General features: G+C 41.2%; 3 protein-coding genes across 3 annotated transcripts in view; 2 read left to right on the top strand and 1 right to left on the bottom strand.

Moving 5' to 3' along the window:
- LOC126567817 (uncharacterized) overlaps window positions 1–9,316 on the top strand; it is a 38,547-nt gene extending 29,231 nt beyond the window's left edge. The window contains exons 8-9 of the mRNA XM_050224126.1: window positions 7,677–7,855; window positions 8,761–9,316. Of these exons, the coding sequence (XP_050080083.1) occupies window positions 7,677–7,855; window positions 8,761–9,315 (734 nt within the window). The 3' untranslated portion in view covers window position 9,316. The remainder of the gene's footprint in view (window positions 1–7,676; window positions 7,856–8,760) is intronic.
- The window catches only part of LOC126568629 (protein anon-73B1), a 793,767-nt gene that overhangs the window by 67,101 nt on the left and 702,241 nt on the right, over window positions 1–24,425 (top strand). The gene's annotated exons all lie outside the window — the stretch shown is intronic.
- Window positions 1–24,425, bottom strand: part of LOC126568418 (uncharacterized) — a 366,923-nt gene that overhangs the window by 85,195 nt on the left and 257,303 nt on the right. The window lies entirely within an intron of this gene.

Genomic DNA, 24,425 nt, shown 5'->3' with positions numbered 1-24,425 from the left:
CGAAAGCGGACAGCAGCGGCAGCAGTACCATACAAAAGCCGTTCGTTAGTAGGTGCTTCGTTTTTCTGAAGATAAAATTGGCGGCAATATAGTCCCCGGGACATAAGAATAAGCAAACGGAGGAGAGCAAAAAAAAACATCAAATTCAAGCTCAAAAGAAAGTCAGTTACAATTTCTTCCTTCTGACGCTAGCGATTCTTTTTCCGGAGTTGAGCGGTTCTTTCACATCATGTTCGTTGCAGAAGAAATATTTCACTTTTTTGTTGTTGCTTCCTTCATTCATTCCGATTTCCGGTATGAGCCATCTTTCAGACATAAACTAGTTGATGGACGGGAAAACCAAAACAAGCCTTTTGCTACATAGTTTCTGAGAAGTTCCTTATTATTATTTTCTTACCGGCGAGCGGACCGGCCAGTTGAGTGCTATTCGGAATGGCCGGTCTGGCTAACTGTGTAGCAAGTACACCACACAACTGTCCAGTTGGAGATTTCCACGAATTGTAGAATGATTCCTCGACAAAGTCTGTGAAGATGAGTGCAGAATGCTTCGTGTTGAGGTACCATATTTCTTCACAAAAGCGTCTCGGCAGTGTACCATGTTCGGAGGAAAATATGTTCATTTTGGCATCAAATCATATCGCCTGTCTGAAAGTCATGTGCTCTTGATTGTAGGAGCTGTTTTGAGCTTAGCTTTGTGCAATATAAGAAGCTAACAAAAAAAACTAACTCATGAGCACAAAATCATACCAAAGCGTGCATTGTAGCGATAAACTGGTACAGTTTATTTATCATTTATTTATAACGAAATAATTATAAACGCATCCTAACTTTCATTTCACATTTTCTGACAGGTTTGCTCCAATGTTCTTTTTCCTCCCGGTAAAAAGTGATCCATTTGGAGATGAAATAAATTGTTGACGTGGTCACTTCTGTTCGAAGGACTCGACGCGCGCTGGCCGGTGGCGTTAATTTCTCGTCAAGTAAAAAACAATCACCAAATTTATTTGACACTGACTAATGACCCTTTCTCCAAACGCATCTTTCTTGCTCGCTTCAAGACTCTAAACACCTTTAGCTTTGCATCTTTTTTCGCTCGCTCTCTTTTCTGGACAATGGACAAATGAAAAAGATATCCTCATTTCAGCGATAAGAAAATTGAAAAAGTAGAACACTAATCATCTCCGAACCCATCTAAATGGAAACGCTTTTCCCGGGGTTTTTTTTTATTTCTTTCCTAAAGCCAAGGTCATATTGGGGACGCTGGCGCTAAAGAAAGATATGAGTGGAAAATAAATGGTTCGCATCCGGTGCACCCTTTCTATTTTGAAATGATTGATCCATTTTTTCCTTTGGGGATTGGGTCAAATTTTTATTTTTCTTCTTTATCTTTGTAGCTTTGTTCTATTTGCAATATAAAAATATTTTCAACGTTTTTATAACATTAGCGTATTCGTTTTCCAATAGAAAAGTCCGTATCTCTTTGCCGTTTATTTGTCACTTGTAAAGTCTTTTTCATCATGTTTTAACGCTTTATCTTCCCAAAAAAAGAAACACAAAGCTCAAAACTGATCGATCAGAGCGCAAATTGCGAAAAGCACAGAACAATTTGTAGCCGCCGGGCTCCAATTTTTCATTCGATAGCGGAAGGTTTCCCCCATCGTTTTACGACCAGTGTTCCCTTGCTTCCCATATTAGCCAACGTCTCACTTGATGTCAAATTTATTCCGATTTGCTGCGACAAAAGAAAGGCAATAAAATAAGGCCCGCCGGAAAAGTACTTCGTATGCGGTGAAGCATTTGTTTCCCTTTCCAGCAAGTTTTGTACGTCTTGTACGGCCTGCACCAAAGCACCCCTGTCTGCCCAACAACCTTTTTCCCGAATGGTCGAAGGTCCATCTCGAGTTAAATGGTCAAACTTGCGCTATCTCCGTGCTGCCAGGAGCCATCTTTTGACATATTATGATGGCGGATGCAAAGGACAGGACACAGAAGAGGAAAAAAAACCAGCCCCAGACAGGCAGGCAGGCAGAGGGAAAAGTTCTTCATTTGTCCTATTTTTCATGTACATCTTTGCTTGCTCTCAAGGCATCATAAAACGTTTCCTAACTCTCCCTCTGCCCACTTCCTTTCCCAACCACCAAGGTAAAGCAGGCACCGCAATAATAATAATCATAATGATGACAGAAAATGGACCGAAAATTTACCTTCCGAGCTTATTTGCCGTCACGCAAACCGGCTACCCCACCGGATCCACTGGAACGAGGGCATGCAAATTGGTAAAAGAATAGATCCCTTTCTATTTTTGTACAGCAACATAGAGTTCGGTGGAAGGATGTTTTGAAAGAAATCTCTTTGCATGCCATTTGTCACAGTTAAATATATGAAAAGTGTGGTCAAATTTATCACACGTAGTTTAGTGCCCCACGTCCATAAGTCACTTCATATGGGTTTATATTCCATTTGCTTTGTAAAATCACAAAACAACCAAATCTAACTTATAGAGACACACAGCAAAAAGGAAGCATGGTGAAAAATCTTTTACATCCTGCAAACGGTACTTTGTTTTGTAAGTCTATTGTTAACAAAGTTTTGTTTACAATTTTCTTAGGGATTTCTAATTCAACAATGATGTTTTGTAATTTTTATGCTTCAAACGTGCAAATCTAAGATCTTCAACAAGAAATCATCAAAGGGCGAACATAGTCAAAAAACTAGAATTTACTCGAATGGAATACTGGGCGCCTCCATCGGTTGTATTTTATTTAATTATTTATTTTTATTTCTTCTCTTGCAATTTTTAAAGAAAGAAGAAAAGTTGAAAAATAAAAATTTACATCCGTAATTGTACACAACTGAGAAAGAACTCTTTTGCAATAAGGCCAGGCCGTTTTTTTTTCAGAAAAAATCAATCAAAAACAAGTGGATTTTAACGTTTGAATCCATTCAGTTCAGACTTCTTTCTGCCCCGCTATTTATAAGCCCTTTCCCGAGTTTAAAACATCTTGACTTTTTTAAAGCTTGCTGCTAACGTTATGCACACAAAGCTTTTCATTTACACAGCACCAGCGCAAGTGCATCTCAGTGTGGTTTCACTTACAAACCACTGCTCGAACAAACTTCAAACCGAGAAGGTTAACATCAACCCGTTTCCCCGGCTGCCCGAGGTTAAAGCTATTAGGATAATTAAAATATTACCATACCATTTACGAGATTAAAGCAAACCCCACCCAAACAAAACGATCCTAAGTGGAACGTGGGTGGAAAAGGGAATTGCCTGAAGAAACCGACGCTCCGAACGAAAAGTGAAAAATCACCCAAGTTATGAAGCTGCTACCCCAGCTACTGCCCTCGGGGATGAAAAATTGGAAGTTACCGGCTAAAAGCATCAGAGAAACACCGTAACCAGTCCCGACATTCGACAATTGCTACCCCAACAACTTCAACCTCGAAATCAAATAACGTACTACACTGCTCTCGGTGGGCAATCCGGTACACAAGCGGAAAAATTCGCATCAATGGCACTGAGGAGTACTGAGAGACGTGGGTAAGAAAAAATTTGCTCACCAAATTGCTGCTGATTTCAATTAACCCATACTTGCCTTTACTCGATCCTTCGAAAATCTTTCCAACCGGTTCGGTTCGATTTTCCGACGTGGGTTTATGAACGTATTGACAATGAGCGAAGGAAACGACTTTGGATTCATCTGACAAAGCAGGCTTGCAAAGCTACGCGGTAAGGGCAAAAGTTGAAAATTGAAATCGAAGATAATCACCATAAGCCAGGACTTGCACATGCCGGAAGCATATCGTTCGATTGGCGAGGAGTTTCGGTGAGCTTAAGGAACCGGAATCCCCTCCGGGCTGCTCCAGCGCTGGGCGAAAAAGGCGAACTCGAGGTGCGGCGAATGGAATTGGACGGATTCGTTAACCAGATTTTTCAATGCTACATTTCCATCGATGCTGGCCCTCTTTGCCTCGGGCGTGCTGCCAGTTGCTGTACCTCCGACCCAAAAGATAGTAATAATAATAATAACAACAAAAAATAATCCTTTAATATCCTTCTCCTGTCAATCCGTTCTCCAGTTTGGTGGTGGTGTGTGTGTGTGTGTGTTTCTTTTTTCTTTCCGATTTGCTGCCATGGTGAACGCTAAGCGAGTTCGATCTGCCGATGCAGGACATGGAAATGATTGAATTAAAATTACTTAAGCTGATTTCGGGTACCGGAACATTTCCATCTGCAACTGTACCGATTCGCAGCAGTAGTCAGTGAATGCAGCGGCAGGAATTTGTGTTGCGCTATCAATCGTAAATGCTGCTGACGTCTAATTTCCCCGTCATCAGGGGCTCAGTTTGGCAAATTGAAATTTCGTACTGGTGACGTTGCTTTTACTCTCAAATTTATTTCTGTCAATTTGAGATGGTTAAAGGAGGAAAAACGACAGCTGTGCAGTCTAGTTAATTTGATTTTGAATCATTTTATTTTACAAATATTATATATTTCGATATTTTATTAAATATTTTGACGGTGTAAGCGTTCAGATGTGTGATATGTTGTGTTTCCTGTCTGTGAAGAATAGGTTTTCCATTGAGGTGTAAAATAGTACAAAAATTAAAACCATTTTAAACACACAACAAAACAGCAGTATTTCGTAGTGACGATACAAATTACAAATATTTAGGAAGGACTTACTTTTACCTCACGATTCCCATGTGTACAATTTTTAACATGGAGGAACGAATTGAAATTGATTCAAACCTGAAGCTGTCAGCCGATAAAAAATAAATCAAGCCAAATGAAAATGACTTAAGAGCGTAAATAGCGTGTTAAGACTGACAAACCAAATGAAACACGTGCTTGTAGCCATAGGCCGTCTAGCAAAATCGATAGACAATGCAAGATGATCTATATAAACAAACATAGCATTAGTCTATTTCTACATGGTGATATGAACACACATGATGTTTCTTACGCTTAATATAAACTTTATTAAATAAAATATATTTAAAATAGAAGATTGAATTTGAATCAGCCTATCTCTAAAAGGAATTGTTTTCAAGAAGAGAAAATTTCTTTCTATATCAACCTGACTGACACCTCCAGATATCCTTTTAACGTTCCACCTTACCATCGCCCGCCCATCCGGGCTTAGCTGTTCGTTATTGTCAACATCATTTCATCTTTTCGTCATAAATGTCATTATCGTTGAATGTTCGTTCCGGCACCCGGTTACAGCGGCCGACTGAGGACAGAATGGAGGTTCCCCTGTAGCGTGCTTAGAACGAGCTTGCCCCAAAAAATGATTCATCCGTAATGTTTAATGTGTAGGCTTCCGGGTGCCGCGTACGAATGACAACTAGGTGAAACCTCCCCATACCTTCCCGAAGTCAGCCTGAACCTTGACGATCGTCGATCGAAATCGAAACGCAATGTGAAAAGCTTGTCTCGAAAATAAAATCCGTAAAAAGCTAGAATTAAGTTAACATGACAGAGCAGTAAATTAAGCTTAACTCGATTCGATTTTTATTGCATTACGAAACGTTTTCTCATTTCAACGTGATGGCACGTGCGGGGAGTGCAGCAAACAACCAAGTGAGTAGGGCAGATCGGGATGGAAACCAAATCATCGTATCCGTCACCCTGTAGCTCAACACTTGGAAATCATTAAGATTGACGCTATCTACTGCTGCTTTCAGCCTGTGTGTGTGTTTTGGAGATTTTTTTATTGAATTCTCGTTTCGATTGAGGAAAAAAAGTCTAACTTCATCCCGCTTGCGAGCGGTAACAGCGATGCAAGCGATGGAATAGAATTAGAATTCCAATAACGAACAATCTTGCCCTTGCTGCCGCTCGCTTACGTGATACAATTTTCGTTGGGTTCATTCTTACTGAAGCGTATTGTGTGTGATAGTGTTCAGTCTTGTTACTTTCCCTTGTACATCTTTGCACTGTACAACATTACTTCAAGTCTATTAGTGATCAATTTAAAAATTGATACAATTTTACCTACCTTCTAATCAATTTTGCATCCCACAAAGCACACGAATGATATGCAACGCCATTATGAAATTTAAATCATTGCTTCAATACACCATGAGCTCCATTTTCTGCTACCATTTGATCCGATTTGGAATCATATCCATCTCGAAGTACCAATCTCGCAAGTAAAATGCACCACCTGTGTTTACCTTTTTCTCTTCTACCTTCCGAAGTCAAACAGAAACCGTCGAGACTTGCTGTATGATTGTTGCAAAGGATTTTGGGTAAAATAATAATCTGCTAATAGTTTCATCCGACAAATTGCTACAAGCATTCCAAACCGAAAACGATAATACCAAAGACGCAACCCGCCCTGAATTGTTATAGCCGTATACTATGGTACGGTGTGTAATTCGATCAGATGGGCAAAGGGATACTGTTGCCGGTGCTGCCTGGCAAAATCGCAAGTTCTGCATCCATACCCGTGCGCCAGAGGATTTTTCCTTTCGGGGATAATGGTTTGGGAAATGAAACGATTATGTTGGCGATTATATTGATTGCACCCGGGAGGCATTGTGTGTTGTGTTTGCCGGGGATGGAATGGTATTTGCTGTTGCTAATGTTTTTTTTTTCCTCTCCTGGTTGAATCGTTTTTGGTTTAGGATTGCAGCAAAATGGCATCATTGTTTTATTCTACCTGGGATAGGGAAGGATGGGTATTTGTTTCACAATTTAAATATTAAGCAGATTCTAGCAGATGATTTTTATGCGAACATACTTTAAATTTGAAGTACTGAGAAGGAAATTTTTCATTATTTTAAATGGAAATTACATAAGGTTTTACCTGAAAGTTGCTATGAAAAACTGACAGCTCGTGATCGTGAAGAGTTTTTGGACCACCCACCCTCTATGCCCCTCATGCACCACCCTCTACGTAGTCGTACTCCCCACTTATTCAGTGCTCAAACCCTCATCAACGATAGGAACGTTCAACACGAAGCAGTCTTTTTCTATTCATTTTTCCCACCAGCACAGCTCCCGTCAATGTGGCTTCGCAGTACAATGACCGCACTCTACAGTCCTTTCTATACATCACGCTGAAAATACATCGACATCATAATCTACTCCTACTACAAGCAAACACCCACACGCTCACGCTCATATATCCCGACAGCTTCATTAGTCAACCTCACACGCTCGTCTCCCTTCTTCCATTATATTTTTTTAAAGCTGGAAACTGATTAAGAAATTCAGACTACCAACTTGTAGTCTGCAGCAAAATAACATGCCTCCGGGACATGCTGCAAATAGCAGTAAACGATGTTGCCTTCACCTCTTCTCGTGCTCATGCAAATCAAGCTAGCAAAAAACGGGGCCACAAAAAATGCAGCTGTACTGAGACGTGTGTGTGTATATATATATGTAGCGACCATAATTACATTTATGATGTCTACGGGTGCCACGAAGCTGTCAAACAAATCATCATTCGTCGCTTCATTTTTTAACTGTTTCAGTTCATTGATAACTTTCGAGCGATTTAACGTTTCACTCTCGTTGCAATAGAGTAAATCAAGAGCCTGATATATGTCTTTGGGATTTAAAACATTAATTCAACAATGAAAAGAAAATTTTGTCAACCGATGGACAACAACATATATTCAACACATTTCTCTCAACTATTTGTTTATTATTTTAACAGGAGTACCTAAAGTAACTGCACGCAATTCGACGCCCGTAGCATTGACAGGAACGCCCTTGCATCTTTCGGTAGAATTTTGCTCCAATCCTCCTGCATATGCAGCGAGGTGGCTCCATGGTGATCGCATCTATACACCGGGAAACCAATATGGTGGTGAAGTGTTTGCCTATGGCTTTACGGTGAGTGTTACGTAGAGATAGAGACTTATTTTTATTCCATTTGCAAGGTTTTGCGATTCAACATGGCATGGCACACGAAGGTAAAACTGTAATCCAATATCAAATAATTGAATGTCTTTTCGCGATCACTCTCTACCGGAATCAAATGGACAGGGTTGGTCAAATGGTCAAAGCTGATTAAAATCTATGATGTCGTTTTGAAGCTCAAACGCTGTCTGCTCCCCGTATAAACTAACAATCAAAACTAATCAGCCCCAAAAGACTTACTTTTTTTAATTTAAGCTAAAAACTAAAAATTAGATTCGAGCAAATCTCATCTATCTCTTACACTCCAGATCCATTTCGTAGAAGATCCATTTTCTTCGAGTGTCTTCGAGGACACAAAACGAGTCTTTGCCGTATTGAGATGTTTGCCTTAAGCATTGCACATTGCACTTACCAAATGGGACCGATCGCCATCTTCCTAACACCCATACACACACCCACAAAAAAATGATTTATTTTTCCAGTTGCAGCACATCGGTGACGAAAAGCTAAAAACCACTCTCGTGCGCAACGTGATGATTACGCACGTGACCACATCAAGGCGAAACGTGCACCTTTTTCGCAACCTCATACGAACCGAAGCTCATTTGTGGCCAAGGGATGATCGTTTTTTACACATTTTCCGATTAGACCATACATCACCCTTGGCTGGCTGGCTGGCTGACTGGCTGCTGTGCTGTGATGATGGCTGGGTGCATTCGCTATCAAAATTCAAAACCTCCACCACACATACTCCGTGTGTGTGTGTGTGTGTGTGTGCAATTGCTGTTGCAACCGTAACCGCTCTCCAAAAGACCCCAAAATTGCAAAATATTCTCATTCCGATTTGCCCCTCCTTTTATCTATGCATCTCTGTACAGGATTTGCCAACGCCACACTGCAAGGAGGCACGTCTGACCTACGTGCACATGCACGAGAAGGTGCCGAGGACGTTCTACTTTGTCGTCTCCTCGCCGGGCGGTGTCGCTGAAGCCGTGTTCAAAGTCAACTACACCCTGAGGCAAACCAAAGCGAATGGATCGTTCAGCTCGTCGTCCTCGCACTCCGGTGCCGGGACCGGATCACACGGAAACTCGTTTTCATCCTCCCCGAGCTCCTCCTCCTCATCCTCTGTGTCAAGCGTAGCGAGTACGGGCAACGGTGGCCTGTACGGGTACAAAATCGGTCCCAATACCATCAACACCGTGCCCGGGAATGGGCTGGACGATGACGAGGAGCTGATGGAGCCGGAAGAAATTCATTTTCCCATCTTCGGCACCGGTCGTGCCGCATTCGCCCCACCTCCCTATCCCGTCCATCTGCTCATGGCTGTATCCTTAAGCATTCTGCTGCACTTTGGCATTCCTGGCGCGGTCCTAACATCGTCTTGGCCGATCGACACTGCTGTAATGTGGCACGGTGCAGCGATACGATAGAGTGACGTTTGTTAATGTAGTGCGAGTAAGTGTGTTGTTCGTGTGTAGCTTAATAGTAGTGCACCCGGGTTCTCAAGGTGATGGCATAATCGAATTTAAGCCGCTCGAATTCCTCTCGGCTGCCGGCGAGAACAAAATGACCGGAAGTGATTGATTAGCGTTAGTGGGACCGGATATTACACACGTTGTTCATTTTACTTGTTTACCCAGCCCGGTTGCCTCTGAACGGTGCAGTTCCGAAGCTAACCCGTAGGGCGGAAGATGAGGAAAACTATTTTTACATTTAAGAGTTGTACATAAACCAACCCCCCAGACAAGTATCCATCCCTTTGATGTAAAAAAAACTCATGCGAATTAATGATTGTTGGCCAATTAAAATTCCTACACCAAACGATACGCGAAACAAACGTCCTTTTTCAAGGGTTCAAGTGTCAAGCGTGGTGACGCATTCACAAAATGGGAGTTAATTGAATGGTAAATTATCTATTTACTATGCACGTTTCACGCGTGTAATATGTTAAAATTGACAATTTCAAACGTAATTGAAACAGAAAGAGGAAAAGCAATTAACAACCTAGTCAAAAATCATCCAGAAAATGTAAATAAATAATAAACTCCCATGATGATTTGAGACAAAAACAAACACTACTATATCAGACCACCTACTCTATCCACTAAAGCTTCTCAATATTCTTAATCGCACTACTCAGACTACTGTCGTCGCTAAGCTAATATTTCTACCCTTAATACGCATCTACGTAGTGTGCAACTGTTTGCTGGCATTACAACAGTCAATTTAACGATTAACGTAATAATAAAAAGCATGTGCCAAAACTGTATAACAATAAGAGCTGTCCCGCCTCACTCTACCCCAACGATACAGTTCAGTTCCATCACTTAAGGACGAATCTTCCGACATCGCTTCGACCATTTCGCTTTCTACAACCTGATTTGAACGGTTGAACTATAAAATAATTATCACGACTATAACCAACACCTGTAGAGAGCGAAAGAGAGAGGGCTTGAGAAAAAGGCATTCTTTTCAGCACTGTACCAGTCCCACCACGACCGAGCCCTATCGATCGTATTCGGCAGGTTTTGGCTTGTGTTAAATCCTTGTGCGAAACGTGCCATATGCTGTGGGCGCGGAGGACATCGTTACGGTCGGTATGTCGCGAAATTTGTAACCAGCGAAACATTTTCATACTGCTTCGCAATTTGATATTCCACCCCAGCCGAGCAGTTCACGGGAAAAGCATCCGCGTGGTGAGAATAGGTCCCGAGCTCGAGTGGTAAGGTTATGAATAATTGAAGAGTATGATAACGATATGTAAAACTTTCTTGCGTTACCCACTCGCTTCGTGCTGGCAGAGTAGTTGAGATTGTAGGAAACATGTTTTGACCCCCTGGTTTATTCTTTTACAATTTTGTAACTTTTACACTTGAAGAAACTAATGTCGACCTTTTTTATTTTCTATATAAAAATATAGAAAACAATTTGACATATAAAACTCCAAAGAAACTCTAACCCCCTCTTTCTTTTTTTTTCTCAGAACCCATTTTTGAAATGTTTAACCTGTGGCACTGTAATAGTGACCGTAACATCATTTTTAAAACAAAGTGCCGAAACAAATTTGTGAAAAAAATCAAAATAACATTACACACAATTAACTTAAAACCCCAACACATCATGACGCGCCACACAAAACACACACTTTTGTTTTACTATTTCGAGGGATAAATAAGACTGCGAATGGTGGACGAAGCACAGTTGCGGACAGAGGCACAACAAATCGATTTAAGGGGTTAAACACGAAACGAAAAACTAAACGTTTGCAAAAACTTATTTCATAGTAGTGTTTGATGTAGTTAACAAAAGCCAAATAAGACGAAAATAAAAGATGCGATCGTGAAAAGGACAAAACTATTGTTCTTAATGTAAGAAGACCGGGATAAAGGAATGCAGCAAACAAAACCACTAATGAAACTCAGACATTAACAAAAGCTAATTAAACACAAGTTTTGGTATAAAGACGATTTAAAAACATAAACACGAGTGAATAAAAGCAAACCAAAACAAAAACCCCCGGCAACAGTTTGTGTACGAAAGTGTAATGCATAAGTAATAATGTTGTACTAATAAGTTGTTGGCGAGCTGATACACGTTTAAATGAACACGATGAGTAGAGGAACTTCAACCAAAACTAAACAAAAACGGAAGTGTGATTTTATACAAAGCTGAATAAATAAATAAATTATAATTATTGAAAACGACCTTACCCTTGTGCCATGTCTAGACTAAGCAAACAATTTATACGATTTTTATATCACACCCGTGTTTATCTGACTAGAAAATAATTTATGCACCATATGTCTATGTTTTTTTTTTTTGCCTTAAACAACCCAAAGTGTGAAATATCCCTTAATTGGCGTCTGTTCCCGCTTCCGATTTTCCGCTTTCAGTTCATTGAACGATTCTCCTTTCCTTGCGAACCGTCGTACACAGACCACATTACACCAATAATAAAACGTCTTCTTACCGAGAACCGTACTGTGTGATAAATACCATCGTGGAAAGTTATTCGCTAAATCGTCCCATCCTTCCATTCACTACAACTGACCGATTATCGGCTAGGGAAGTAAACTTGGTTGTAGCTTTATTCTGCCAGGCAGAGACCCATTCCCGGCGAACGTTTTCTTCCGACACTTCATTGCCCAAAGGATAAAAGAAAGCAAATATTGTCGGTTGTGGTACGCTGTGTGCAGCTCAAATTTGGGGCAGCCAAATTTACTATAACCGGTTGGTAGGGACTACGATTACCATCCCCAAGCACGACGAATGAAGCAGTAAACAGGTACACTTGCCTAACCCACCAGGCGGCTTGTGTTTAGCACAATATACACCGTGGAATGAGGGAATGACTGGAAGAAATGGTGTACCGACATTACCAGGACGGAGGTTTGTTGTGAGGCAAAGGGAAATAAATTAATTCTATCAGAATTAATTGGCCTCAACGAAGACGAGGGCATAAAGCGGATGAGTGAACGAATGCAAGAAGGGTGCAAAAAGCACACTTGTGCCTGATGAACTGTGAAGCGGAGGGAAATAAGTTTTTCCCCCTTTTTTTGGGTTTGATGTTTGCTAAGAAAGGAGATTTTGTTATTAGAGATCTCCGTAAGTAAAGCGGTTGTGTTCCAAGGAAAATAAATTAACTGAAGAGACATAAACTATTTGGGTTATTTAAGCTTGATTGTTTCTAAATGAATTAACAGTTGCATTAGTCCTATTGTTTCAAATTATTCAATGCAATATCTCGCTTTTTATTTCTACCAAGTATATTCTAAATATATCTCTTTGTTCTTTCTCTTTCTCTTCTTGGCTTAACGACCTTCTAAAGTCACGGCAGCCATTGAATGTTGGCCATTGAATGAATATCGGGAAGAGTCTAGTAGACTCCTCCCGATACCACGTAGTTGGATAGTCAGCCCAATGGTCTCTGGGAATCTGGGTCCCTAGGAATGGTCCCTGGGACCATTCCCCCGTAGAGGAATGGGAATGGGATTTGAACCCCGGTCCTGCCATTTGAAAGTCCGCCACCACAACCACCCGGCCTACCCTCTTTGTTGTTCATAGCAAATTGATGAGCGGTTCCAGTATAGCAACAGTATCCTTTAACATTTTGTTGATATAACAGTTAAGTATACACTATGTATGAGCGTTTGAGATTTTGCCATACAATAAAAATATCCACAGCTCACTCTACGGGATGATTAACAATACGGCCAGCAACTAATTTTTTTGTAGCGGTTTGTGATGAGAATTCTCAAAATTTCGTATACGATCAGCTTCTTCTACTGCACTTAACTACCTTCTAGGTTTCGACGTCCATCTAACAATGGCCAACTAGACTTGCCTATAACACGTAGTTGAATAGTCTGTCCTCACGGTGTTCAACGGTGAAACGATCTGGATGAGATTTGAACCTCGATATTCTCGCGTGAAGAGCGGCTTCCAGGGTAAGGAAATCGTTCCGGGCAGGATTAGATACCCGGTTGAACTGAGTAAAGATCGGCTGAGCTATCACCGCTACTGTCAGTCCACACTCTTTAAAAAATAGGATCTCAAAGACGATGAGATCGCTTGATCTTGGCTTAACAACCTCTATGGTCACGCCGGCGATCGAATGGCTTACTAGACTTGCCGATACCACGTAGTTGGATAATCAGTCCTCATTACGGGGGGATGGTCCTGCCGTTTGAAGAGGTTATCTGCCTGGCCGTCCTACATGCATAAAACAGAAGCTATCTGGAAAAAGAGGCCCAAGAAGTCGTCACTAGATATGTCTATACTAGAGTGAAGAGTGAACAAATATAGGTTAGACATTAGATTGTGTAAATAAAGTTTAATAAAAGGCCTACTCCACTACCCTACATTACTTCGGTAGGTTAGTTTTATTTCTCCAAATTATTCAAATATGCTGTACAACGTTTGTCTCCCGCTTATCGCTCCTTCAAGTTCTGTTATAGTTTACATACATACCTAGCTCACTTCATTAGCCGAACTACAGCACAAAAGGATAGAACAATACTTCATTTTCTTTTTCCCCCTATTTTGTTCTTTTTTTGTGTTCTCACAACATTTAACGTAGAAAATTCGTGTTTTGCTGTTTGCAGAAAAAGTTCCCACATCACATGCAAAACTTTTTTCCCCCGGCCAAAACCCATCCGCTGCTTACAGTTTCGCACCAACAAAAAAAAGGTATCGTGGCGCATCCGATAATGATGCCTGCCCTGCCTTCTGCCCACAATCCTTCCTTCACATCCTCCCCCCCCCTCCCCCTCCCCCCCGGTACACGCGGTGTGCAATCAATTTAGATTAGCAGCAATCAATTCGTATTGCTGGCGATTAATCTCATTTCCGACATAATTCCGCCACCGTAATTCACCAAACGCTTCAGCTGAATAGCTCTATTTTCATGCAAAAACTGGGCCGAATTCCTGCGCTCCCCCCCCCCCCCCCCTGCCACCATTCGTTTTTGCCCTGCAGATCAGTAGTTTTTCACGGTACGGGACTTAGTTTCGCAATCGAGCAAACCATCTCACCCTCCGATCGGGGTGAATGAGAAGGGTAAGGAGGCAATCTCGTTCTCGCGCTGATGATTGCCGATGAAAGTTTCGCACTTTCGCTGTTCGATCGCTGACGAGCTCGATCTGATGCTGTTTTCTGATTCTGCTGGGATTTGGAGGGGGGTTTAGATGAAAAATGTTCACCCACCAAACCAACTGTTTCACCCACCAGCCCACGTTCGCTGAAGAGTGTGTATGTGTGTGTGTGTGTGTGTGTGTGTGTGTGTGTGTGTGTGTGTGTGTGTGTGTGACGGAATGAGAGAATGTTTGACTTGCGTCACTTCCCCAACAATGCTGATGACAGTGCATTCTGTGCATAGTTTTGCCACAGACCCACAAAATGGTTCGCACATCAATCGGCAATTATCGCACGCGTTACAACAAATCAGCGAGTACGAGTTGGGGAGCTGGAATTAAGTGGTGGCCGGAAATTTGTGGTCTATCTGCGGAGGGAAAGGATTGTCGAGGTGCTGTAATTTTGCAATTGATACAGTTGAAAGCGTGTGGGAAACTGTGTGATCGTTTATGCGATTTTATGCTTGCATGTTGCGAAGCAAATTGTGATATTTCTTTTGCTCATGAGAAAATGTTCTTAGAAAAAATAAAAAGTACTTCAACATAGAAAGAAACTTGTTACAGCAAAAATACATTTGTACTTACAGCTAAATAGAGTAATAAGAACAATAAGAACAGTTATTACTAAAAAAATAGCGATTCCTGTTTCAACTTTTATACATAAGATTATGTTAGCCTTATTGAGGAATAAGGCTTCTCATAATTTTCTCACATTTTCCACACATCCCAGGTGTACTGTAAATAGTTAAGGTAATAAGGAATACTGCTTCTTCTTCTTCTTCCTTTTCCGGTGTAAAAACACATTCCTTAAGGGTTCTTTTTTTAGGTACTTCTAGTTCGTTCAACCAACGTGGTAAAATACGTTGTAGCATTAAGTATTTGAAAGCAATAAAAATAACTACAGAATATTGGAATTATTTCCGAAGCCCATAAATACACAACTAAACTGCACTAAACTGCTAGCCGGACTGTAAATTGTCCTAAATTTAGGATGGCGCTCAAGGAGACCCTCGACGCTTTGTACTTTCGACACTATTTAATTTTCTATTTCTGTCCTAACACTCAGAGTTTTCCTCAAATTTTCCACTCATAATCACACACTCAACACTCTACTGAGCACCCTGTCATATGGACACTTCTCACCACACCTATCCACATTCCTCCCTGTTTCCCTTTGCCCCGAGTGGCCCATGAGCGTGTGTACGCCTCGGTTGACATGAATTTTGAATAGCCTTTAGACTAGTGGGAACCCCTTTTATCGTTTACCTTCGCTTCACCGGCCCACACTATTCACACAGCCGTCTGACAGGCTTCAATAATGCATGTTTCTCAATCGTGTTGAATTAATTATGTTCAAGATGTTCGCCGCCCGACGAACGGTCGGCCGGTACGAGTCACAAAGATAATAGAGTGATAGTTGGAGAAATTTTCCGGAGCAGGGAAGGGGGTTTGCATCACGATCTAGCTATGGATGTGGACATTCCCTTACATTCCCGTAGCACCTTGTGCCGCCCATCTAAGCCCGGTACATCCTTTATCTGCAGCTTGATTCTACCAATTGATTTTGCGGCAATGAAAAGCAAACACAGCCAAACGGTGAACCCTGAGGTTCTAATGGATTTATTGTGTAATTATGTGATAACTATTGCAAATGATCAATTATTGCAAACGAGATCCGTTGCTTTTTTCCATACTATTTCCTGTATCTCGCTCATTGTTATTACTATTCTCTTCATCCACGCGTGAGTTCGCGTGTGTGTGTGTCTGTCGCACTAACCGCTTCGATACATCTATTGTTTGCCAGTTAGCATGAGTGTGTCATTTGTCGCTTGTTTATTCATTTCATGGGCCAGCCAATGCGCTCATCATCCACTGCGGCTGCACTACTGGGCGCCTCCATCTCCACTCCACCCAGTTTGGATGTTCGCGCATCGAGAGCGCATCGAACGTGTGCACACAATGAGTTTTCTATTTTTGATGGATTTGATTACAAACACATTAATTATGAATCCCCACAAAACCATCTGCCCTTCCCGCAATGCATGCGGACGCGTAATGGCCAGGCTATTCATTCACCCGTTTTCCCATAGGGACACAAAATTAGCCGCTCATAGTATGCCTATTTGTGCGAGCGTGTGTACCCGTGTGACAATGCTCAGTAAGAATGGTTTTTTTTTTGTAGCTTTGTTTTGTGTTCGAAAAACAATTACCGTATAATGCAGCAGGAGATAATCATGTTTGCGTTGCATTTTCTGTGCGGTGTGCTGTATACCATCAATTACGGGCACACATAAAAACCGGCGGTGGTTTAGAACTTGGTTGGGTTCGGTGCTTAGATGTGGGTTACGGGATTTTCGTATTTGCTAGTAATACCTTTAATCCAATCAGCAAAAACTGAGGTGGATTGAGGCTTAACAAAAGAAATAAATAATTTGGAATGCAAATAATTGCTTCTTTACTAATTTGGAATTTTTTTTATTACTAAAAAACAATCAGGCCACATTGCTTGCAGCTAGAAGTTTTTGAATATCTAAACTTTTTTAAGCAGAAAAGGTAGAAGATTTACTACATTTTTTTGCTGGCTTTGGAGATCTTCTGGATCACATCCGACTTTTGATGTCTTACTAGACTAGGTGTTACCACGTAGCTGGTTAGTCATCATCCTTAATTAACGTCAATCAATGTTATTTAAAACTTTTTCCATCTTTAAACAAAATTATAAATATTTATTTATTTAATTTTTGGTACGAACTGAAAATAATAGCCTAATCTCTTAAGAGACAATAATCATGCACAACAAAACCCTCCGAAGGGTTTAGCAGATACTTCAAGGCTCACATCTGGGATTCTACAAACGTAAAACGACGGCAAGACAAAGAATCGTTTTTCTTCCTAATGATCAGCTCAGTAAAACTTCATCGCTTCCATTGGTGCTGGCGAGCTAGTAGTGCCCTTTTCGGAACAATCCCTCCAACTATCCGAACACTTTGTAAAATTGAAGCCAAAAGCTTTGCCCTGTCGCCACGTTTGCTTCGTGTGACAGTGCGCACCGTGCGGGTGACGAACGTCTCCCTTTTTTTTCTTCTACTTGCTTCAGTCTCACACCGGTTGCCACAAGCAATAATCCAAATGGAATCAGCTAATTTGGAAAATGGTCTCTAATCTACCTCTTCTTTCGATTCTGACAGTCGGACTTGTTGTAGAACCGTATGGTTTTTTCACGCGCCGTCCGAAAGAAGGTGGCCGCCTTTTTTTTTTTGTTGCTTTGTCTGGATGGCACGTTTATGAGTACGAAGAAAAAATTACACGACGCTTAGTTGAAGGCTTTATTTCGCCAAACGAAACAACACTGAAGGGCTGATGGGTTAGTTGGGTAATAGCTCCCAATCAAGCCAATCAAGTGGAAACAGATTGCCAAATCGCATGGCAGCCCGTTGCTGGGTACGAGAGCGAATTCGTCTGGCTTAATATACTAGAATTTGAAGCACGTGAAATGTTTCGTTGAAATATTTCATTCATCAAATTCATTTAGTAAAATGAAGCTTAAAAATGTACCTCTTGCTGTTGAAAAGGTTTTCTATAAGCTAGTAACAACAATCCCTTTTTTTACACTAACAACAAATCCAGAAAAATGACTCCCGTAACGAACATAACAATTTGATCTCTTTTTGTTTAAACGATACCCTTCATTACTTCAATCGTTCGAATGCTTTCGTCCAATGTTTAAGCCGAATCTTTTGCTATGATTTGAGCGTTCGAGTACAAGCTCGTTTTTTGTGTCCTTCACCAAACTTCGCCAAACCGATCTACCAAACCTCCAAAAAACAATGGGTCTCGTCCATTTTTCGCTGTCTATGTTTTTGCAGGCTCCCTTAGCACAAGGGAGTTATGCACGTCCTTTTGTCCCGTTACGAAGTGTTTTCATGGTCTACCGTTATCTACCCACTCCGAACAATCGCAACGTGCCCTGCTTCCATTCCCGATCCTCCCTTCGGTTCTTTCACACCAAACCAAGATGAGCGGCACATGCATGTACCTTACGATAAAAGGCGCCGCAATGTTTGCTTTTGTGGATTCGTGTATCCCTCTATGTGTGTGTGTGTTGGAGAGTTTTTTTCCTCTCTTTGTTTATCCTTCTTTCCAGTCCCTGGAGCACGGTACCGTCGTAGCGCCAAAGCGGCCCATCGGCAGCCTCGAGCAGGATAACGAGCACGACAACGATGATTGTCCTAGTGGATACTCGTGTGTCATTTGGCTGTCTTCTCGCTTCCTAGCGAAAGAAGCCTAGGAACGTGGTTCTGTGGTGTTGGATTTTTTTTTTTTTTTGCTATTTCTTCTCTTAGATATTTATGCCACGGCTCTTACGCTCACTCACACACTATTACACCGAACCGCTAAAAAGCCTACGAACGAAACGCCTCTGCTTACCGCCACACTAACGCGCGTAAGCGCCTCTAAGTTCTCGTCCTTTTCAATCTTTTGATTTGGTGAACGAGCAACAATAAAAAAAAACATAAACGAAGGACAAGAGGACCCAAACTAGGAAGGGCGGTTTGAATGGGAGAAGGATTATTTGTTTTCTTTTTTGAAAACAACCACCACCTCAAACTAACCTCAAAACCATCCCCCAAGATTCTTTATGGAAACCAGTTCTTTGGAGCTTTTCCTTTGGCCTTTGTCGCCGAGTACTTTCCCCCAACGGACAGGCCTTTGTTTCTGCGCTTTGTTTGCTGCTTTTGACACTCTTAACCAGCAGTTATTTTCTTACGGCTACTCATACGGGTGACACCAGGGGGGAGGGGGGGTGTTGGGGGGCGTCCACCCTTACGACGACGACGAGGACTAGGATGCTGCCTCACGCTTGTTTTTATTTGCCTTGTTTTCTGCCCAACTGAGCATTCGGTTTGGTGTGTGTGTGTATGCTTGTGGAGGAGGTGGATAATATGATGGAAACGTTTAATGGAGCATTTTCTAAAAAGAAAGCGACCATTTTATGGGCTTTGTTTTGTTTGGCTTAAACTATAAAGGAATTGTTTGTACACAAAAGTAGACTTAACCTAAGGGTGTATCAAGAAAACCAATTTGTCAAGACATTTATATGATCGTGCTTGGTTGGTGGGTGAAAACAGTTGTTTGTGTAGTTCTCTTCCATATCCGAGCAATTGCACGAATGTCGACTCTATTTCTTCCTTTTTTTCCTGTTTTGTTCCTGTTATGTTTTCTAGTTTTGATAAATTGATTAATTATGATCGAGTTTTTTGTATTTATTTCCCGTTTGTTTGCTGAATCTTCTTGCATTTTTTTTTTTACAAAAACCTGCAAACAGTGCATCTTAGCTGAATTTCGAAATATATTTATCCAGCAGTGTGTTTCTGTTTGCAGTTGCAGTCGTAATTGCTTCTACATGAATCCTGACGCGCATGTCAATATTGATGTTCACACGAAACTGCCGCTTCCATAGCATTTGAATTGGTGGTCTCTTATCTTTAGAAACCTTTCATGGTTGTTGTTTTGTGTTTTTAGAACGTATTTTCAGTTCGCTTTTTAACTCCAGCATTGTTCATATGATTCCACCCCAAAGCTTCGGGATCGAAAAAAATCAAACCAAAAATATCGAACCCCAAAAAGGTAAAAAAAGGCGATGGTTCAAATTCTGTTGGTACAGTTGGCGCTCAGTGAAATGGTGGATATGAATGTGAAAACACACTTCCATAGCGGACAAGGTGATCCACGCACGTACATACCTATCGAACTCGATATCCATACGAGTCGGGAATAACAAGATGAGGCACGGTTAGAATAGAACACTTGAAAAATCAGTACAAATTTCACGAAATAATACTTTTGTTAGTTAAACGAAAAAATCCCAAAAAGTAACTAATATTATCTAATCAACTTACATAAACTAATCAAGAAAATCACTACAGTTACTGTTACTTACACAACAACATTTTGACCACCAAATAATTTCATGGCTACCAATGTGCTACCAATATCACCCTGGGCAGGACAAAAAGCTTCTCTCCAGCATCCTCGAGGCCAGCGTCTCTTCATTAGTGTGCCAACTGATATTTGAGGCCAACCGCAGAGTAGCGAAGGATCGACACTAGACACTGCACCATTCACGCGACCTCTAGCGTTCGTTCTATTCAAACAACGCAATGAATGCAATGGATCCACACGCAATCCACCCAACGGTGGTACCATATCCCTCCCTGCCTTGTCTCCCTCTGCTATCTCCCTGTACCCCGGTGTGCGCGAATTGTTATGGTCGAACGCTGAAAAATCTTCAATCTTGAGCGCTTTGCTTTAATTTGGTTTTTGGTTTCGGCACCGTACCGAACGGCACAGGCGCCCGAAAAACCAATAACCGATCAAACGTCACGGCCTGTAGATTCGGCACGATGCTGACCGCACCGGTTTGGAGCACACTGCCGGATGTCTGTCTGCCGATCGAAGCCGTTCAAACTGTTCGAGTGTCCTTTTTTTTGTGGCCAGCGTGATATGTGTGCTCGTGCTTAAGGATAGCCAGTGTTGCCGTTTCGGTGTTTACTTTCGCTACGAATCACTTGTCACGCCTTCGAACTCTTCTGTGTGCTTGTTTTTGTTCCTTTTTTTTTCAATCTCAGTTTTGCGAACAAATTTCATTTAAACTTTTTTTTCCTATAATTTCAAATTTGATATGCAATATTTATTCGAAATCACTCTTTTTCTACACAGCTCATCCAATTATAAATGAATATTTCATACCACAGCAAACTTGTAATCCTACACCTTTTGTCGAAAAGAAAAATAACTATTCCAACCAGTAATATAACTCTAGCCAACCTGCAGCAAACAACGCTCTCCTGCTAAACAACAACGTAAAAAATACTTATTTAAATCCAATCATATGATAATCGTATAAAGTTGTACCCACAATTTCATTTCAATTATGCTCATTTGTTGTTATCTTTTTTCGTAAAACTCTTTTTCGTCCACTCTTCATAACCATCGAAATGCACACATTACGATGTAAAAGCGGTTTTGATGCCCACGAGTGCATTCCGGGAGAATTCAATTTTACATTCCACACGTAATGCGTTACATAACACGGACACCGGACTACACTAAAACTGGTTTTTAATTTAGTTACGAAAGTTTTCTGGAATTGTACTTTCCATTCGTGTGTGTCGGGGGGGGGGAAATTATGGTTGACGGAGCGGTCGGTGAACAGTTATCAAACAAACCGTTTAAAAGCGCAATTACGGGAAAAGTAGCGTTGAACGGGGGGAGCAAAAAAACATTTGCCCGGAATCTTGATGGAATGTGTTGTGCTGCTGGTGGGTGCAAATAGCTTGTGCACTTACAACCAATGTAACACTATCGAAACAAATGAGTTTTGCGTGAACGTGAAGTGATGAATAAAATATTTTCCCCTTATTTATACCGCGTATCGTTGTTTTTTTTTAAACAATAATTCTTTTTAAATTCAAATCTACTTTTTTTTGTTTTAAAAACATAAAAACTCATTGCTAAATCGTTACATGTTAGGTTATGTGACTATCCACTGTTTCAAAGCGAATAAAACACTTTTTCATTGACTAGAAACAATTAAACGAGAGCATTAAGTCCGACAAACGGCGCTACACAAATTGACGGTTGTAAGGGCGTGTTAAATATTAAAACACCATCCGATTGCTGTTTCTACATCGACGTCAAACGTTTGTTGAAACATGAATAAAACGCATTTGAATAAATTGAAACATGCCGGTCGGTTACCTGGCATTTCCTGTCCAGTGAGCGTCTAAATTCATTTTTCAGATACACTGGTAAGGTGATGAAAACTGACTAAGCATTACTCATTTTTTACACATTTTTGTGGCAATTTATGTTAGAAAAACAGATTTTGTATAGGTATTTCTAAATAACATTTGATTGAGTTCATTAGAATAGTTCATTTATAGCTTTTTGCTAGCTCTAGCGTTTCATTTTGATCTATGTTGTCGTAGTTTTTCAATAAATTGACTATTTAAAACATTAACTAAATTTAAAATCAAACTTTAAGTTCGCTCTTCTTCTTTCTCAACTGTTAACTAATGAATTTTCCACTCATAAATACTCTCAATGTTTGAATTATACTAACACTAAGCTCTCCTCCTAATCCAGTAATCGCTGTAGTAATAGGTTATAACTTTTTTCCCACTTGTGTTAGTGGATTACTCCCAATCGTCTGTAATTGCACAAGAGACGGTTCAGGTTAGATCCTTGTACCCGTGCAAAAGTACACGCGTGAAGGTTGGTTTCCGTGCCAGGCTTATCCTTCCCCAAGAACATAAAGCACCACGATGCCCAACGTTCCCTCCTTACTTATCAGTCAAATGGCAAGCGAACCCGGAAGACGATTTTGTCACACCACTGGGCACCGTCACCGTCGAGAGGAAGCCAAATCTCGTTAGTCAAGTGTTTAGTATTCAAATATGATGATGATGATGATGATATCCCGAGGCCTTTTTCTAACCCGTTCCTCCTACACCTGGTCTCAAACACACCTACCACACCAAACAAAACAAAAAACAGCCAGACAGGCGAAGGTAAGCTGAGAAAAGCAAAAAGTCATGATGTCGCTAGGCCACCGAAAGCGCGGGAAGCCTTTCACCTTTCGGTCGTCGCCGGGATGAGTGAATTTGCATCGTGCTCGTCTTTCGCGCACCCGAAAAGTAGACCCGACCCTGAAACTGTGTATCCCTTTCGGTTCCGGAGCTGCCGGGTTTGGTTTCTAACTTTTCTCGGCTAAGTAAACGGGCCCGGAGAAATGGGAGCTTTGGCCGTAAATCCAATATTGAATCTCATCATTCTGAAGGGATTTGTGCTTGTGGCCGTTTCGCCTGAGTATGCTGCGTGTATGAGTGTGTGAGGAACCTGGTGAAGCTCCAGGATAGGGCATTCGCTGTGGCAAACCGACCGTGGACAGGATTTCCCGACGCTACGCCATCGGAATACGAGAACGGATTAGAAGCCATCCCTTTTGTCTCAGACAGCCAGCAACGTTTTGTAAGACGGGTGATAAAAAATGAAACATTATAAACCACAACAAGGCAGAATTTATGCCAGTGGCAGAGCGGCTGTGCGTGGTACGTTTTCATTTTCTGCCCTAATTGCATTACACTTTTAAAATACATAAGTTGACGCTACGGTCGACAGAACTGTAGACGGATTTCCGAGACTTTCCCCATTTTTTACATGTTTTCATTTGCTAAAAGATGCATAAATAATTATAAATATGGCAATAACTATAGTGAACCTATGAATTGGATAAAATTATGTTGCAAAAATTGTATCCTCTGCAAGGATTCCTCAGAAATATGCCTAACCTCTTCAGTTCTCTATCAACCCGTCAGTTCTTTATTGCAGTTTAAAATTCAAACAGTTTTGAAGGAACGTCCTGCGTTAATTAAACCCTTCAAATATCATATTTAGCATTGAGACTACAATCGATTTTATCTTAGCCATATAAAATTATTAAAAACGCTTTCATTGCCATGTGACACATGTACTGAACCTTGTTTTTTGCTATTGTTGTGCTAACCGAAAACCATAGAGTGAGAATAGGACCAGGAATGACTGTTTTCCGCGGTTGATGTCTATTTTTCTTGTGCTTTGTGTTGTACACCGGTACTGGATGCTGGTAAACATATTCTTATCTCGACCCTCGCCCTAGCCCTCCTGGTTATGGTTCGCTCACCTCGTCCCCAAAACACAATGGTGATAATTTATTTTCCTTCACTTCCGGGAAGAACCACATTCCAGGCCAGGGGTCTCAATGTGTGTTATGTTCGGGCTCTTTCTACTCTTTATTCTATGCCACACGCCTTTAGGGTAATGCCATCCGTGTACGTGCACGTGTGTGCCTGGGTACGAAAAAACTA

This window comes from Anopheles maculipalpis, chromosome 2RL (genome assembly GCF_943734695.1).
Source record: "Anopheles maculipalpis chromosome 2RL, idAnoMacuDA_375_x, whole genome shotgun sequence".
NCBI classification, from domain to species: domain Eukaryota; kingdom Metazoa; phylum Arthropoda; class Insecta; order Diptera; family Culicidae; genus Anopheles; species Anopheles maculipalpis.
The sequence above is the reverse complement of the archived record's forward strand: the minus strand, read 5'-3'. Positions and strand labels throughout refer to the sequence as shown.